Genomic DNA, 18,828 nt, shown 5'->3' with positions numbered 1-18,828 from the left:
CTGTCACACAGTGTATGAGAAAGTGATGAAAATGTTTATTGCTGTGTAGAACCCTTTCTGTATAATATTGTGGCCTCTACTTACATGTCCACATACTGGTTTACGGCCACCATTGGAGGAAAAAGAGATACTTGACCAATGATGTCTATACTTGGCCAAAAAGGAAAATACTCAAACCTGTCATGTGTTACATGGACATCAGTATCAAGTGGGAACCTACTTCTGGGATGGCTAAATGATCACTCATGGGATGCCAACAGCTTTCAAATGTAATGGGTGATTTTTCCATGGTTGTATTGAATGCTACCCTGAAAAGGAACGGAACCATCCCATGAGGACTACCTTTGGGTGTTCATATTACACAATGCAACAAAAGACAGATCACCAAAAGAGAGCAGATTTTAATATCAGATCTATATGGGAGCACAAGTGACCTGCTATGAAAAGAAACACATGGGAGCTCATGGTCTTAGGCACGACCCAACTGCCCAGGCCCCGATCCCCAGAGATGTGCTTTTGGCAGCAGGAGACATACCATTTGTCTCTCCTACAAAGCAGCCTCCAACTAAAAGATACATTGCTATGATTTTGCTAGTCTCTATTCTTTCATCAGCAAAGCTAAAAAAATCCAAAAAGTCTTTTTAATTTTGTTTTGTTTTTTTTTTTTGTTTTTTGATAGTTTTGACACACTGACCACCTACTTTGGGATGCTCAAAGTAAATGTGTGTGCACCTCATGGGCTCTTTTCCCCTGTGCTTCCCACAAGCATAAAAGGCAAACAATCGTTTCCCTTGTGCTACACTTTGTAAAAAGGTGCCAGGCCCTCTGCATCCACCACAAGGAACAGAAATCCCTTGTAGACACCTGGTACACTCTGGAACTTTATGAGTTAAAGAGCTGGCATGCCTCAAACTGCATTAAGATGGCGTTTCGCTCTTGCATTGTGACAGGAGAACAGGCTTCATTACAACCTTTTCCAGGATATCCTTCCATCACTTCTTCCATTACTCACTGATTCAAGATAAGCTGTGCCAGCTTCTTCAGTTCTTTAGTATTTCTGCACCTTTATAACAGTATACACTCAGCATTTCCAGTCCCCTCAATACCAAGTATTCCAGCAACTGCACAAGGGAGAAGTAAAAACAGTTTTCCTTTGAAAACAGAAATTTTTCTTCCATAGGGAAGAAAAAAGCAACAAACACTCAAGTTTCAGGTTGTGTTTACCATGACAGTATTTTCAAATAGCAGCCACAGAAGCAAACCAATAATCTTTCTCATTTTAATCACATAAAACCAAAATGAATACATTTTACCAAGCCTGTAAGTATACAGAGGTGTATTTTTTAAAAACCTTTTTATTTTTTTTTTATATTCTTATTTACTAAAGGAAAAATGAGCCTACAGTTTTAAGCCAAATAAAAAGGACAAGGTTAAAAGTGGAAGAAGAAACAGAAGAATGTGTCGGCTTTTACTTTTAAAAAAGTATCTGGAAGACAAACAGAGAACACGCAGGGAGAGCTGACAGCCAGAGTGGCTACTGATGCCCTTCAATTTGGAACAGCGTCCAAACAAACCAACTCCTTTATTCCTCACTTAACATGTGGTCCAAGAGTCCAAAACAGAGCAGTCCTTCAAACCTCAGGTGTACCCTGGGGCACTTGAAACTTAGTAGCCATATTTTTCATTGAGATGAGTCTTGCCATCACCGCTTTGACCTAAGGGACAAAGAGGAAGAGTTGCATTATTTTTCCCCCTCTCATACAAGATAAATTTGTATTCAAGTATGAAATAATCTCTATGTAGAACCAGTCAGACAAGCACAAAGAGGATGAGTCAGACTGGATACAACAATTCAATTAGCTTTTTGATTTATACTTTTAAATTCCTCTTAATCTTACTAATAGTGTTAAGATTACATCATATATTCCCCCTCCCCCCCTTTTTTTTTTTCCTGGTGTCCTCATTATGCAAGCTTAGACAGAAGAGGAGTCTGATTATTAAGGGGCAGGAACAGAAAAATGAGCTCCCTCTTATGGGCACAGCTCACTTGGCTATCCCAGATCAGACCCCTGAGTTACTGAATCAGGAACTTTGTTCCAGTGGATTCATATGCCAGAGAAGTGCAGCCTTTTCAGTGCAGGATGATTCACAAGATCATAGTTTTCTTCAGCAAAATTTATTCTAATTTTTCTTATTCCATTTGGAGGGTATCCAAATTATAAGCCCACAACAACCTCATAAAAACTATAGTAATGAATCTACCAAATAAAAGCTAAGCTTTGAACTTATAATGAAAACCTCAATGCATGAAAATGAATTTTCCATTTTAGACGAACTGAAAATTCATTACTCTGTTTAAGAATAACCTCACTTAGCTAAGAACACTCTGGAACTGAAGTAAAAAATTTGTTCAACTTTAACATATACTGGATGTGTGCATCAATTATTCAGTGACTTCAGCAAAGTGTTGCCAACACTTCTCTCCAAAACACATGACCCAAAGTCTGTATTCCAATGATTTTTTCAAAAATCTGCAAAGACTTTCAGATTTCACAGGTTTCTATGAAAGAATACTAAGATCACTGGAGCATTTATCCCTAGTGAAGGTCTGAGCTTCTCTTTCAACTAGATCATCATCTCACTATATATGGAGTTACAGCTTGCACATGATACAAAACTGAAAAACTTCAGGTGTACCTGTCCATTGAGATGAAGCTACTACAGATATAGTTTGTGTTTCACTGCAAGACTTGCATTGCGATACAACAAATATGGGGCATAACACACCATAAAACATCAGGTTTTGGGTAAAGTATTCCTGAAATACTTTTTTTCTCAAGAAGTTACAAGGACACCCTGACTACTTATTAGGTAGATTCTTGAGTTTTAAGACTTAAAACAGTAAGGAAAGGGTGATACCTTCAGGAGGAATCCATATGCAGTAGTCTGGGTCATCATCTGGGTACTGTGAGGAGAAAAAAGGTGGTCGGATCTGCAAAAGAAGAAAAGACTTTTAAGGTGCAACCCCCCTCCAACAATGTGTCACAGCCATTAAATGTCTCATTAATTCAGAAACAAATACTAAAAGGTGAGGGTGTTTTCCACAAGAATCAGAGATGAAAACAGTAATACAGAGGAAAGAAGAAATATCAAACCCTCCAATAGATGCACTTTATTGCCGGCAGAGTCACAGAACAATAGCAGTGCTGGTTAGATGGGACCGATGGATGTCCAGTCATCCAGTCCAACCTCCCCATCAAAACAGGACCATTACCAACTGTCTGCTACTGCACAGTTTAATCTTGTCATCCTAATGTTTGGTGGTGTCATCTGACAGAATTTATTTATGCAGAGAAAAGCTTTAGAGCAGGATTTGCAAGGGCTTTACCGATTTCAACACACAAATCCCACTGAAAACTCGGGGTTTAAAGTGACTTTCAAACTGGAATATATAACAGTTCAGGTAACTTAACTTTCCAGAAGAAAAGAAAATGCAATTTTTTTCATGTCTCACTGGCATCGCTGAAATGTTTAAAACAAACTGAAACAGGTCACTTGCAATTCAACTGTTGACACAGCGATGCCTTTTTGTTCCTAGGTTTTTAAGTTTTGCCACATCAGCATCATTTTCTCAAGAACTTTTGTTTCCAACAACTGCAGGTAGCTATCAAAAAAATTCATACAACTGTAGAGTGCGAGACTTAAGAGCTCAAAATGTAGCCAAGTTACTCAGCACTGATTTGCACTACTCTGTAGTATCATGACACAGTCTTAAGTTATGCAGCTGAAGTAATTCTTCATTCCCTCAAAAAAACTTTCCTTCCCCAAATTAACCTCTAAATCCGTTCTTTTGGAAGACTACTGTTTTCCAAAACAGGAGACTGCAGAGTTAAACAGTTTTTAAATATGGCTTGTGAACAGTACCTTTAAAATTATTTTTCCAGTTTCACATGATTCAAAGTTATTCCTCAAATATTGTAAGAGGAAAAAGAACAAACCAAAATAAAGCTGACTTCTGGTTGGTATTTTCCATGCAAGATCTGAGCCCACAGCATGTGGAATAAGTGATTTGTGATGGGAGCGAGAATACAGCTAAGTCATCCGGCATTTGGAGAATGCTCAGTGTTAAGAGTGAACTCTGTGCTGATGAGAGGTGCTGACTTGACCGCCTCAGCATGAGAAGCTGCCTTGTTCTCCCATATTTGTGTGGTAAATGCTACAACTTGGGCTTTAACAGTACAAATTTATTCTTGCTTTCTTTATCAACATGCTTCATGGGCCAGCAACAAAGGACAATTCTAAAAGCTGTGCCTACCCAATCCTTAGGTCTTTTGCCAGCACTAACAAGGCAGTGGTTAGCACACACAGGCTGCAGGGTGTTAACTTTAAGTAAATGGTGCAGGGCTAAAACTGGATGGCCACCACTAAGACATTGTCATAACGGTCAGTACTCATGGCCCACAATGCTCAATAATCTTCTTTGATGGCTGTCAGCAGAAGGATGGGATTCAGCTCACTATAATCTTTAGGCTAAGAGCATGCTGTCACTGAAGTTCCTTCCCAGCTCCAGGATGGCAACAATTGCCTGCGTCCCAAAATGTGCAAGGCTCGTATACTTTAATACAAATCTTATGCACAGGAAGAACGTTGTCTGGTACATGTACTAAAATTTAGTAAAAATTGGGTTGCAAAAGACAATAATCTCTTAGTCTTCTCTCCTTCCACACCTACAGAAAAGGATGAGGTTTGGTAATGGCAATACAGGCTTGCTGTAATTTCAGCCCAGCCTGTTCTGTGTCAGCCAATACATCCTTCCCAAGCTACTCTCCAAGGAAAGCTCTGCAATGCCATTCCCAAAGCCCAGAGAGCATCTATGTTCTACAACAGTCATGATACAGGAGAAGAAGCAATTAGCAGGGGCTAACTGCTAACTGAAAAAGCAAAAAAAATAAATTTGATTGAATTGAGACCCTCTATCATGCTTGAAATGCTGTGTTCTACCTTCTCATTGGAGACTCAAAAAATCTGTACAATTCTACCTCTGGGTCTTAGCATAAAAGTACTACTACCACTAAGTGACAATGAAATTGCTGCTATTTCACTGACAAAAACCTACTAAATGATTCATTGAAAGTCTTACACTACAGGAGTTATGGTATCATAACTGACCTTGTTTGAGCTATTGATTTTATTAACTTTCTCAGATGTCTCTTCAGGTTCCTTACATGCTGCCTCCGATGCTGACAAGAAAGAAGATTTGTTTTATGACACATCATGAATGACCAATTCTATCAGAAATAAGCTTATAGAAAGTTCACATAAAAATGGATAAGTCTAAAAGGAAACTAAAGACAGCTCACTGCAACAAAATTCATACTTAAGACTGTTGAACATATTTTTGGCTTTCACAGATTAACTTATGTTTAATGCATTGTCAGGCAACTGCCTGAATGCAGTTTAATAAGATCCTATATTTGGGATTCTGTAACACACTTTTAGTTAATGGCAGGTGTTTATATTCTAAAAAGATACTCTGTGTGATCACTGCAGCGAGCAATTTGGAATGAAACAGTAGGAGATGTACGGGCCAAAGTAGTTTCACAGTAACACAGATGAGAGGAAGACAAAGACAGAAGTATGCTTGTTTTTTTCTGCCACTTAATCTGTGAAATACTGAGAGCCTTGTAGATTAAGTCTATGGACAAGATTATGAGGATACGACAACATATTCTTAAGAGTCTGAGTTATGAAAACCAGAAAGTTTATACAGATAGTCAGTACATCAAACACAGTCTTCATTTTGAGGATATGATTTTTTTTTGTGTACGTGTAGAGGGGTCATCTGAGTCATTAACAGACTGTTATCTGATGCTATGTAGTGTTTGTCACTTTATAAAGGAAAGTTCTGTCTTTCTGTAGTGTTAAGAGCTACTGCAAAAAAACAGGGCGGGGGGGGAAGCATTATGTTTATGCTCCTAAATTAAAATATGTTCTCTCGTTGTGCTATATTTTTTTTAAACAAAGGATTTCAAAGCACTTAATAATATGAAAAGCAAGGAGAACAGAAACACAGCTAAAGTGACCTGTCTCCACCATACACTTACCACTTCAAGTAAAACACAATCCTTCATTTGAATTCTAGATTCTTATTGTAGGCTCTAGATTAGGCTTAGTCTCCTACTGACTGAAGACATCTATAGCTCTTTTAGACAGTATCTAAACCCACATGCTACTGTATAATAGAGTCTAAATTGTAATGCTCACCTTGAGATTTCTCTTGTGAGGGTCCCATCTGAGATTTATTCCTTAGTATTTTAGGCTCAGGCAGAAATTGAACACCTGGAAAAAAAAAGAGCTAAATTAGCAGTCCGTAGTAACTATGATGAGTACAGCGCTACAGCACCCCTGAAACGAAGTACAAAAGGGAACTTCCAGCTACATTTGTCTCAGGAAGAGCTCTTCTCTTAAAAGTCTTCCAAACTATTTCACCCACCATGTCCACCCCAATACAATATTAAGTAAAAAACTTGTGACCAGTTAAAACATACTTTTGAAGAGCAACCTGTCCAGCATGAAGACAAGAAGTTAGAATCAGGTTTCTGTCATCAAACACACTATTTACTGAGAAACATCATTACTGAGCTTTCAAATGCATCAAGTTGATACAGGAAAGGATGGACTGGAGATAAACCATACAGATACAAGGAAGACACCCTTCCATTACCACCTCTAAAATTATCTTTCCTCCTTACAAACTGATCTGAAGTTTTACACAGACATTTATTTTCTTATAGTATCTTTCTTGAGTCCAGGACATTTCCACCAAAAGCACGAAAAACAGACAGCCAAGCAGAGTTTCAACCAGAACCATGTGAAACTCATCTCTTGGCACACAGACTCTGGACTCATGGCAAAAATCTACAGAAAAGAAATTTGCTGGAGAACCTGTGACTCAAACCTTTGGAGACTCACGCAGCTCTGAAAAATTCATCAGTAACAGACTCTGCTTCATTACTGAAAAAATCAAAACGAGTGGTTTACCATCCTGAAGGGATTCTTGATTCTTGTTGCAAGGAGAACCACCAGCGGCATTATTTTCTTCTCCTGTTTCTTCCTCTGTTGTCCTTTTCATTTCCAGGTTTGATGCTCTGCTGTTTCTTGTATCTACCTCTTGCTCCTCCTCCATTTCTTCCTCTTCTTCCTCTTCCTCCTCCTCTGGTCCATCATCCTTCGTTTTTAACAAGCTTTCGGGGATGTCTGGACGCTTAACAGGCAACTTCTGTGGGAGAAAGACTTGTGCATCAGTGCTAAGATAATATAGAGGAAAAAACACATACTACTGTCATAGAGACAGCTGGTAAAGGAACACTCTTGGGATGAAGAATATTACGGTTTTAAAGAAAAGTTATTAGTAGAAATGGAAGATTAAAAAATACATGCAGTTCATAGACAAGGAGTGAAGTCTCTTTGTAAGAGAGATAGTGGAAACTGAATCAATCTTGCATATGATCTTAGCTAAAAGATCAAGAAAAACAGAATAACATACAGGACCAGCTGCTGAGGTATAGCAGTAGTTCATCCTGATGTCCCCAGGCTTCCTCCACTTGGTCCCCTGCCTTTGACCACAGCCATGCCCCAAGACACTGACTGTGCAAAGGCACAGAACAGCAACAGTGTCCAACAGAACAGCAACAGTGTCCAACAGAACAGCAACAGTGTCCAACAGCCACTGCTTGCTGCCCTGTGTTTCCACCTCCATGCTCTGTGGTTGCCACCTACAGTCTCCACAGCCTGAGGAGGTGTCTGAGAAAAAGCCCCCGACTCGTAATACATACTGGTCCAACTTACCCCTAGGCTTCCAGTTTTCAGCTTGAATTTGCTCCCTCCTTTCATTGCACCAAAGAGAGGCAGGGCAATCTTTTTTGTCTTGCTCTCTGCTTCCAGATTGTAACTCCTAATAAAAAAATAGATACAAATGAAAACAGTGTACGAAGTATCAAACAAGTCTTATATCTAAAAATGCAAAAAATCTGCAAATTGGAAGTAGGCATTTAAAAAATTCCTATTATTTCTCTCTCACTTGGAGCACCCAAGGAAGAAGCTGCAGGAGATGACTCCTCTGTCCTATCTACATGGTGTAGAATTCATACACATCCAAAAAAGAAAGAAAAAAAAAAAAAAGAAAAAAAAATCACTATCAGATAGACTCCCTCAAATTCAATTGCACACACATACTTAAATATGTATATATAAAAACAAACCCAGAAGCCAAAACACAATTTAAGTAAATTAATTAAGTAATTAAACCTCCAAACGAGCTTCCACTAGCAAATTACAAACCCAGCACACTCCCACTTGAATTGCAGCAGCCTTGCTAGGCAGTAGATGAACAGCCACTATACTTGACTTCCAGGTACGTTTCACGGAGTGAAAGTGGTTCTCATGTTGCACATAATAACTAATTATTTATCAGTTCCTTTTGGATGCAGGTTAGGAAAAAAAATAAAATAAAATAACAAAGCTGACAACAAGCTTCCAATCCACCTCCCCTCATCTCCCCTGTGTGGGCTTATCTTGCTCCCTTGTTGTGGTGCACCTGCCTCAACTGCAGACGCAGCAAGGGCCAAAAGGCACAGCCGTTCTTTGAAGAGACGAGCCAGGTAGTTTGGAAAGCCGTCCCCCCTCTTGGTTTTGGAAAGCTGACTACTTACTGGGTTTGCACAACAGCCCATGGACAATAACAATGGTAAAAGTAATCATTCTACACTTCTGCCAAGACTTACGGGGGCTTCAGCTCAGGCAGTTCTGCAGGCTTGACAAGCTTTATTAATGCTTTCAGTCTCTGTTGCTCTTTCCTCAGTTCAAATGACCGCAAATGCAGCTTCTTTCGTGCCACGCTGTCTAAAGTGCATCCTGATTTTATTTCAGTCATGAATTCGTCCAAGGAATCTTGAGCTGCTGGCTGGGACTGGACTAGGCAAGTTAAAGGGAAGATACACATCGTTACGGGTGGGGAGAGGAGAGCTGTACTCATCGAATCCTACCTTTAGAGAAAAAGGCATATAGGAAAAACTACCCGCTCTACAAATTTCTGTCAAATGGTGAAGTAATGGAGGTTGTTAGCCCTGAAAAGATAAAAACATTTCTTCTAACAAAAGCCCAACCGTAAACCTTAATCCACTTACATAACAAAACCTCTCCTAAAACTGAACCTGTCTTTATGAGTAAGTGTCTCTATTCAACACTGTTCATCTCACTTCAAGATCTGCTGTCCCTAAAAAAGCAGCTTACCGGTTCTTTTTGTAGGCACAGGCTAAAATAAACACAGCTACAAAGAATCCCACACCACTGCATGTGGAATCCCATTTTGGCTTTCCTGGAATATTTATGCAATAACATTTGCAAAGCTCGAAATGAATCAGCACATAATGCTGCCTCCTACCGCTTGGTGACTGAGTGCATACAAGAATAGTTTCATATGTTAGGCCAATCGCACAAAATTTACCCTTGTTTTGACTTGATTTTCTATCAAGAAAACACTGTTCTGTACTTGAAAAAGAGTAATGACAGTTTTTCTACTCCACCCAATTTCAAATATGAACAGTATGCATATTTGAATAATTAAAACAAAACGCAGGAGGAGAAACTAAAGTTCTAATGACTAAGAAAAATAAATACAGATTTGTAACATATGGCTTTAAATAAATAAAAAATAAACTTAAAAAAAAATCCAGGAAAACTCATTTGTTGGGCTTGAATAATGCTTCAGAAGTTTTTATATTGTGTTCAATGACAACTTGGAGGCAAACAAAGAAAAAGCTTGTTGCTGGAATTTTAACAAGCCTTTTGACAGGCAGCCTTCTGCCTTTTAGTATTATATGAAAAGTGTCATAACTAGTATTTATTTGCTGCACTATAAGCATTTATGTATTATTATATATGCACAAGAATAATTGTGTGACCAATGAGTTATTTTCGGTTTAGCTTGAGTTAATGGAATAGCACTTGAAATTTTAAATGTGTACAAATAAAATAAGTTATTGTTAAGTGTACATATTCAAGCAGCTTTATTTTACTTAAATATTTAGAGAAAGCCTAATAAGACTCGTGTTTACAAATGGACTCAACTGAAAAGGATATTTCTTATCTAGAACAAAACAGTTTACAGTTTGCAAATATATGAAAGCCACAACAGTAAATGTCCAAAGATATACAGAATTAAAAGGCTCCAAAAGATAAGAAACAGTTGCAGCATCCACCTCCACACAAATATAAATGATGACAAAACATGTCATAAAAGAAATTCAGATAGAAATACTTTTCCCCTTAGCTACTCGTATGAGTAGAGAGAAAAATCATCAACAAAAAGGTATTGTTAGTAGTCTGAACTTCCTAGCAGGCAGGAGCTGAGCAGAGTGATGATTTAATTGTTTTTTATTATCTGTTTACACACTAAACCTTATCCTTGAAAGTTGGTCTTTAAATTAAAGGTAAAGTTCTACAGCTCGCTTCTTTAGCTGCAGAGCAGCGTAAGAGTGCTTCAGTCAGTGAGGGATCTTCAGAGAGTCAATTACCCTTCTTGCAAACAGAATTCCACCAACAGCACCTAATATCAGGTAGCTCAGCTTACAGCATTACTGTTAGCATTCAATATTTGTTGCAGCTGTTTTCTACACTATTGAAGTAAAATTTGACATTACTAGGAAGTCAATCAATCATGGTTACTATACTTTATATTCCAGGGAAAAAAGCTACAGGGCTATTTACTGCACCATCAACTTATTGATAATTTTCTTCTGAAAAGGCAACCAAAGATGAGACTAAAGAGCTCTGTGTACTTGATTTTCATTGAGCTGCATCAGCGAATAAGAGATACAAAGTCATTCTATCAGTGGTTAGTTCTGAAGAACTCCAGAGAACAATTTATGAACTTCCACAGCAATTGTTTAGACAACCACTTAGTTTCTCCAAGTGCTTGGTGAGAAGTGTAGCAATTAGCTTGCCACTCACTCATTGGTCTCTCCAGACTCTTGCCCTTAGGCTACAAATAGTCGTTTAGAGCAAGCAGAAGTGGGTTAAGGTTTCAGAACTGTATGTAATGCAGCAGCTTTGCCAGACAGCTTATGGAAGTGGTAAGAATCAACCATGATCAATACACATGCTCCTGGCTTGCACTTGTAATTAATATTTGTGATTAACCTGAAGCATCCAAAGAAATCAGAGAAAACACAAGTATCTAGAACAAAGACACGCAAAGTAACTGATGATGCAATACTCTCTCTGTTTTATCGTGGCCTAATTCTAGGACATTTCCATCCAATACTGAATTACACTGTATTGCAATAAGTGCTGAGACTGCGATTTTTCCAAGGCTCTAAACTGGTTGTGTAACTAGCTACAATTTACCAATCCATAATAACACATATCAGAATCATATGCTATTAGAAGAAGTCTATAAATGAACTGATTCTTCCTTCTCCCAGCCTCTACTATAATATAACACTCTTGTTGAGAAACAGTATCAGCAGAAACAAACGCATCATAACATACGAAAGCTTGGAATTGCATATCTCAGACAAGAGGAAGCATTGGCTTCTCCTGCCAATCATTAAGTACTTATCAGTACAGTAATGCTGAAAACAATTCCTTCAAACACACTGAACGGACCCATCAGTTAGAATGCTCAGTGGAACAGTGAGTTTCACTGAACAGTGATCTGGTATAATCAATAACCAACAAAACTGTTGATACAAACAAATTTCTGTGTGGGGCTGAAGTACTAGAAATAAACAAACCTGTATAAAGCACAAAAGGCAGCCCAGCTCCCAGATTGCTGCTAGGCTTCCTGGAGAGAAATTCTTCTGATAAACTGACATTGCAACTTTTATTAACACCAACTCCGTTAAAAAGCTTTTTGTATGATGAATCAGCCTAAATACATTTCCTTAATGCCTTCCTTTTATTCCACAAGACACCAGTAGCAACAGAAAACTAAAAGCAGCTATTTGTATCTAAATCTAACTCCTTACCAGGTACAACCCCCACTTTGGAAACGCTTTGCCTTTGTTCACGAAGATATAATCCTAGAAACCAAGTGGAATCCTCATAAGCTAGCAAATTCACTGAACATATAGTCTAAGTGTCAACTGCTTTGATTCCACCTCTCTCTTTTCTCACCTTTCATTTTTAAGGGTGCATTTGCAATGAGAGAAGTAAAATAAAAGATTTTCTCTCTTCTGTCAGTTGTTTGTTCTTCTCTTACAAATAATTTTGGAGAGAGTGGAAAAAAGCGTTCCTCAAATTAGGCCCATTTCACTAAGATGCGCAGATGAAAGTAATAACGGTCAGCCCTCTTAAGCTTCAAGAACTTGTACACTCACTTCCTTACCTTAACTTAGATGTTTGCTTTGGAAAGAGCTGCATTCAGTAGCAAGTGACTACAGACATTGAGTACAGAACTTATTGGATGAAAAGTGTAAATATCATCTCCAGATAACTCTGTAACCTGCAGACCTTCCCACCCCTTTGTGAAAAGTAGACACTACCAAAAAAAAAAAAGCACTTAAGACAGATATCCATGATACATTTTCATCTCTTTAGTGTTCTTCATAGAAAGCACTACAATCAAATTAACTTAAGGCCTTACCTTTCCCTGAAGACTTCAGCTTCTCTGTTATCTCAGAAAGCTCATTTTCAGCTTCATTTAGCTTTTTGACCTATGAAAGAACAACATGCTTAGAAGATCTTTTTATCTTCTTAAAACTTCCTTTTAAGAGTTACTCAAATATCTTACCAAATTAACTAAATTTTTCTACTTCTGATCTTTAACCAGGAGTTTCTAGGCTGAAAAAATATTGTCTAGATTGTTCCTAAACAACTTAATAGTCCTTTTCTTTCTGAAACACAAAAATACGTATAATGCTTCTGCAGCAATGTCAAACCACCACTGCAATCCTCCAAACCTCCCTATCCCTGACCCCTCCCACTCTATTGTCTGTAGGACTTTCAATCGTCATACCCCTCTCAGTGCAGGCTGCTTACTTTTTGAAGAAGAGCAAGATCCTTCTTTGGGATGTACCCTGTACACTTGAGAGCTTGCAATTATTTTCTGATGCTTTTAAAGTATTTTAAAAGTATCCTGTTCTGGTATTGAATTCATCCATTCCCATGATCTACCAAGTAGAAGCCAATACCACATAGGTAAAAGCAAGGTAGTACACTTGCAGCATAATAAAGCAAGCAATATTTTCAGGTATTTATAGATGTTCACAAAGAAAAACTCCACACTATTCAGAGTTGTAAAGCTATCTTCCCTCCCCTATTTTATGACAAATTAGGTCTTATACACAGTGACATAACCTCAAGGACTGAAGTCTGCTCTCCAGAAAAGGGACAACACAAGGAGCTGCAGACTGCTTTTTTGCAGATTCATTGGTCTTAAGGCATGACACCTCCTGGTAACAGGGTGGCTCATTCTCTTTGGCCAGTCATCCTTGTTGCTTACGGGAACAGATGTGTGCCAGCTGCCAGGCACAATGAGGGTTTCCATGATGTGGATACTAAGTACTAAACTGAAATAACAAATTACTTTGTTGCTGTTGTTAAAGAGTCTAAATTTTCATCTATATCCCAGGTTATTTTTTTTTTCCTATAAAACCTTTGAAAGGTACAATCACCAAATTTAGTCTGATTTTATTCAAACTTGGCCAACTGGTAGCTAAAGGGCTGAAATTATAATAACTATCAGACTAACAAAGAAAGATCAAGAAATACGTTTTACTTTTTTTCTTAGTAATAATACATACATGACAGAATAACCTTGGCATGTCATAATAATTCTTCTTACCAGGGAGTCATAGGTCTCTGGCTTTTCGTCTATTTTACCAGCTTTTTTCATTCTGTTTAGTCGTTTCTTTTCTACAGCACCAGTTCGATCAAGGAAGGTGTCATCATCACTGTCATAAAAATCCTCATCTTCCCAGTTCTTTGATTTCCTTTTTCGGGATACTGGGAAAGGTAAGAGAGAAGGCAAGGAACAAAATTATTCGCATACCACTGAGCAATAAAACAAATTCAAGATAGCACTCTCAAATTCTTAATTTAGAGCTTTTAGAATGATCAGAACATTTGAGTAGTTATTCACCTGCTTCTTGCCTCAGCACTCCCCGAGCATCGAGCAGCCTGCAAGCTTCCAGTGCGCACTGTATCATTGCTTCCTTCTTCTTTCCTGAGTGGAGAACCTCTGCCACCAGCTGCTTCCCTGATGCATCATCCACAGGCAATCTGTTCAATTTGAAGGATCGGAAAACAGCTCAGATACAAACAGCTTTTCATGGATGTTCCTTAGATATTATATTTATCATGCTGCCATTGTTCTTACATTTCACTCTAGTCATTTTTTTGTGGGTCAAATATTTTCACTTTCCATTTCATACAGTACCAATGAAAACACAAGCATTGATTTCCTAAAACTTGCAAGTAAATTTTATTTCCACACAAAAAATTCTTCCTATATTCATTCCATTGGGAATACAAGAAGCTAAAAGGTCAAATGTCAACCCCCCAAATCATTTTAAGCACCAGTATCTTGCATCCATGCAAAACCAGTAACAAATATTTTCCACCACACTGAAGCAAAGGTTTCTTAAGCAGTGCAATCATTGCAATATTTTAACTACACATTTGAGACCTACCCTGTTGCCTTAATTTTCACCTCACATTCTCCTGTCTTACAAAAGAACAATGTCAGTGGCCTCTTCACATTAACCCATTAAAAACTGTCTTATATCATAAAAGAACTCAATTTGGTACAGTGTAGAACATTTTTTTTCTCTCTCCCATCAGGGATGGAAAGACACTGTTTCCTAGTTTTTTCTCCCGTATTTCAATTCTATGTATTTCTCAAAACAAAGGGAACTGAAAGAATATAGACTTTCACAATTGTTTTCTTTAAGGAAAACCAAATGCTGCTAGACCCGAAAGGAGACCAGACACCGAACTAGGCACTGATCCTGTCTCAGTATCAGGGCTTAGGTCTAATTCTACTTGACCTCCTTGCCAAGTGTGACAAGACAAGTAATTCCTTCAGATTTTATTCATGAATTCAATTATGCCAACTCCTATGTACAAAAGGTGTATGGAGATATACATACTTGATCCTACATAGCCAGCTATTGTGTCCACGATCATCGTACTCGTATTCTAACTCTTCTCCTAGAGAGGAAAAGAAAGAAAGGTGATGTAGTAACCAAAACTGAAATAAGCAGGAATAATATTTACAGCAGAGAAAAAAGCCATGGTTATACAAAAGAGGTAAAATGCCCTTGTTACATATCAAAGTACTGAATTTGTTGCCTTTTTTTGTGTGTTTTTTGTTTTGTTTTGTTTGTTTGTTTTTGTTTGTTTTTTTTTAAAGCCATGGGATCTTCAGTTGGTATTACGCTCATTTGGCTGTTTTTCAGAATCAAGGTTTTTTCAGATCAAAAACAAACCAACCAACAAACAAAACCCAACAAAAACAAACCAACAAACTTGAAGTGGCCTGGTCAGGAATACATAGTTCAAAGAAAAAATAATCTTGTCTCTGTATGCATTAAAGTAATTGATACTGAAGTAACGACAGTTTGCAATCTGGATTCATAGATATTGTTTAACTTCAAGACTTCAAGATTAACTTTCACTTCAGCAAATAAGTGAGTCATCTGTAAGTTTCACTGGCAACCATTGAAAGTTTAGAGCAACTCATTGTTATTTTTTGTCGTTTTATACTTTCCAATTCTATCTCACAGTCACATTAACCTGATGGGTTTGGATTTTTCAGCATAGCTTCAAAGCAGGAGTGTGGTTTGAGTATCACTCCAGAGGAATTCAAGGTACTCTCTGCAACTCCCAGTGCAGAAATTAGTAACTGTTGGATAACAGGAGCTTCCTTAACAGCAACTAAGTCTCAGATATACAATGATGAGCTATATTTTAATTAAAAAAGAAACAAAAAAACCAAACCACTACCAACCCGCACCAAAACCTGACCAAACAATAAACGTTACCCATAATATCATAGAAAAACTTAGCTCCCACACCTGAATTCCCGAAGGAAAACATGAGCACAACCATCACATTTTGGAAAGAAAAAATAAGTTTAATTAATAAAGAGTACCTTCTCTTTCAAAAAAGCCCTGTAAGGCCTTCCTTGGATCTTTCATATAGAAGGCATCTTGTACATCCTGAAAATCAACAGCAATGGGGTTTTCTTCAACCTCATCCTCCTCAGCATCCTCTCCTACAAGAAGACATGCAAAGTGCAAAAAAAGGTGAAATGTTAAAAAGAGAACATCAGTATATTTCAGCTTTCTTAGTTTGAAATAAATATCAGCTACATCACCCTAAAATTATTTCCCTTAGTTTGAATATTATTTCTGCATCCAATTATAACAAATCAAAACAAACTGCTTCTTTTTTGCTATTGGTTATTCCATTATAGGATACAGTTTTGCAGATGAATGTCACTGCAGTTTCAGGACCTTGAGAGTTTATGTGTTTATACATTTCCATTCCAAAGAACAACTTATTTATACTGAAAAAGTCATTAATTGCGATTTAACTAGCTTTAAGATGCGTACTTCCTGCTAAAATTTAAAGACAGCTGTACAGCAGAGAAGCCTCAAGGAATTAAATTTCACCTCTCATGCAAAAGCATGGACACACATGAACAAAACACACAGCATTAACCTAAACTCTCAGTTTAATGTCCTTTATAGGCACAGGCAAACTACTTTATCCCAGATTTTAAAAGAAGCTCTAGCATAGTTCTCACCACATATAAGCTTGTCTTGTCACAGTTCCCCTCTATTTAAAATGAAGAGGAACTTCCACTGGATTGGGACACTTGCCATCCAGGTGGAATTTCAACTCAAGTATTCACTGAAACTGGCATAAAGACCTTCCAAAATGGATCAGCTGATTTATGCATCATCACTTACCCATTCCCCAGGAGCAGCTCATGTCACTGTTCTGACTCTTCTCACTTCTTCTCTCCTCCTTTTCCTCTTCCTCATCAGAGTCCTCTCCCAACATTGTCTTTTCTAATTTTGCTTGCTGCTGCTTACGCAGTGCTTTCAGTTGTGTCACAGTTAGTTCTGACTCCGACTCCTGGTCCTCTTCAGGTCCCTACATCACAAATGGTAACTTTACAGAAATGTTTTTTAAAGAAAAAAAAAGAAGTATTTTCAACACAGATGCAGATTATATACAATAACATAAATCATTACAGTGCTGTTCAAAATTTGCAATTATTAGACCATTTGCTATGGTTTGCATCCCTAAATATATTGGTTTTAACATCTTTTCTAAAGGGGGGGGAAATAAGAAACAAACCTTACTCTGTACTTGTAGAGAGGCTAGTCTCAGATATAACTGTATTTTAGAGGCAGAATTCAAACCTTTTTTTAGCAGTGCCACGTGGGAAATTTGGTGAATCAAGCAACTAAAATCTCAAAAGTGCATGTAGGCCACGCCAAGTGCTTTCTAAGTTCCCACTATCATAGAATCATTTTGGTTGGAAGAGACCCTCCAGATCATTGAGTTCAAACATAATCGAACTCTAGCACTGAAAACCTCATCTAAACGTCTTTTAAATGCCTCCAGGGACGGTGACTCCACCACATCCCCGGGCAGCCTGTTCCAATGCCTGACAACCCTTTCTTTAAGGAATTTTTTCCTAATATCCAACTGAACCTTCCCTGGTGCAACTTGAGGCCATTTCCTCTTGTCCTATCACTTGCTACTTGGGAGAACAGACCAAGACCCTCACTATCGAGAACTCCTCTTGATCACAAAGAAATACTAGAGCTTTCCTGATGCATCACACTCTTGGAGAAACACTCCTGATACACCGTACCCACGGAGAGAAATGCCTTTTGTGCTTACTGCAGGTTGGCAGAAGCTGCTGTGCCTGCTCTCAGGCTCAGCCCCCACCCCAGCAGAGCCACCCTGCGTCCAGTGCACCCCGATGAGGGAAGCCCCCAGCCCCAAACTTCACTGCAGAGCCCACCATGGACACCTCCAACTGACAGCTTCTCCCCAGCAAAACAACCACAACAGCACTTAGCAGCTTTCAAACCATGCAAACCCCCTCACAAGGCAGAAGCTTTCACACACACGCCTCCCCCAGACGCCAAGGAGATCTAGAAGAGCTTGATCCGGGGAAGCTTTCCCCACACCAGCCACCCCCACACGCTGCGGGGAGCGCGGCGGGGGCCCCCGGGCCCCGACCCACCTGCAGGAGGAAGAGGCGGGAACTGCCACCGAAGCGCAGCCCGTGGCCCACCCGCACCCGGCAGTAGGTGCGAGGCGGCACCCGCGCCTTGTTGAGGAAGGTGCCGTGGGTGCTGCCCAGGTCGTACACGTAGAAGCCGGCGGCGTCGTCGGGGGCGCCGGTGTCCGGGCTGCGGGCAGCGCCGCGGTACTGAAGCACGGCGTGGTGCCGCGACACCGAGGGGTGCTCCAGGGACAGGGCGCAGCCGGGCAGCCGCCCCACCAGGAACCAGCTGCCGCCCTCCAGCCGCACCGAGCCCAGCGCCACGCCGCCTTTCAGCACCTCCAGCCCGTAGCCGGCGCTGGCCGGCGGGCGGCTGCCCCACGGCGGCTCTTCGTAGCGCGGCGCCACCGGCGCGGCGGCCGGGCGGGTGAGGGGCGGCGGGCTGGGCCCCGGCTCTCCGCCCTCCGCGGAGCGGGTCGCGGCAGGCAGTGGGTGGCTCGGCCGCTTGAAACCGGTGGTCTCGGCGGCCGCCTCCGTCTCCATGGCGTCCGCCATCTTCCCGGGTCCGTCCC

At 39.6% G+C, this 18,828-nt stretch overlaps 1 protein-coding gene across 1 annotated transcript; it reads right to left on the bottom strand.

Annotated features, from left to right (window-relative positions):
• Positions 1-1,265: 1,265 nt before the first annotated feature.
• On the bottom strand, positions 1,266-18,823 carry SLC4A1AP (solute carrier family 4 member 1 adaptor protein). The gene is made up of 14 exons (XM_013367415.3): positions 18,275-18,823; positions 16,980-17,166; positions 16,157-16,279; positions 15,153-15,213; positions 14,144-14,283; positions 13,847-14,007; positions 12,647-12,716; positions 8,784-8,973; positions 7,849-7,954; positions 7,042-7,279; positions 6,265-6,339; positions 5,170-5,240; positions 2,920-2,992; positions 1,266-1,715 (listed from the first exon to the last, which is right to left on the bottom strand). The coding sequence occupies exons 1-14, from the start codon at positions 18,809-18,811 to the stop codon at positions 1,666-1,668; spliced, it is 2,082 nt and encodes a 693-aa protein (XP_013222869.2). The 5' UTR covers positions 18,812-18,823; the 3' UTR covers positions 1,266-1,665.
• Between the last annotated feature and the right edge of the window lie 5 nt (positions 18,824-18,828).

This window comes from Columba livia, chromosome 3, assembly GCF_036013475.1.
Source record: "Columba livia isolate bColLiv1 breed racing homer chromosome 3, bColLiv1.pat.W.v2, whole genome shotgun sequence".
In the NCBI taxonomy this organism is placed as follows: domain Eukaryota; kingdom Metazoa; phylum Chordata; class Aves; order Columbiformes; family Columbidae; genus Columba; species Columba livia.
This window is presented reverse-complemented; position numbering and strand designations above follow the sequence as displayed.

Bases quoted from the DNA above. Each gene is read 5' to 3' on its own strand.
- SLC4A1AP (XM_013367415.3), bottom strand. From the start codon at position 18,811: ATGGCGGACGCCATGGAGACGGAGGCGGCCGCCGAGACCACCGGTTTC. The intron at 8,974-12,646 runs GTAAGGCCTTAA...TAACTTGCCTAG, and splicing joins GCTGAAGTCTTCAGGGAAAG to TCCAGTCCCAGCCAGCAGCT. The intron at 2,993-5,169 runs GTCAGTTATGAT...CTTCTTTTGCAG, and splicing joins AAATCAATAGCTCAAACAAG to ATCCGACCACCTTTTTTCTC.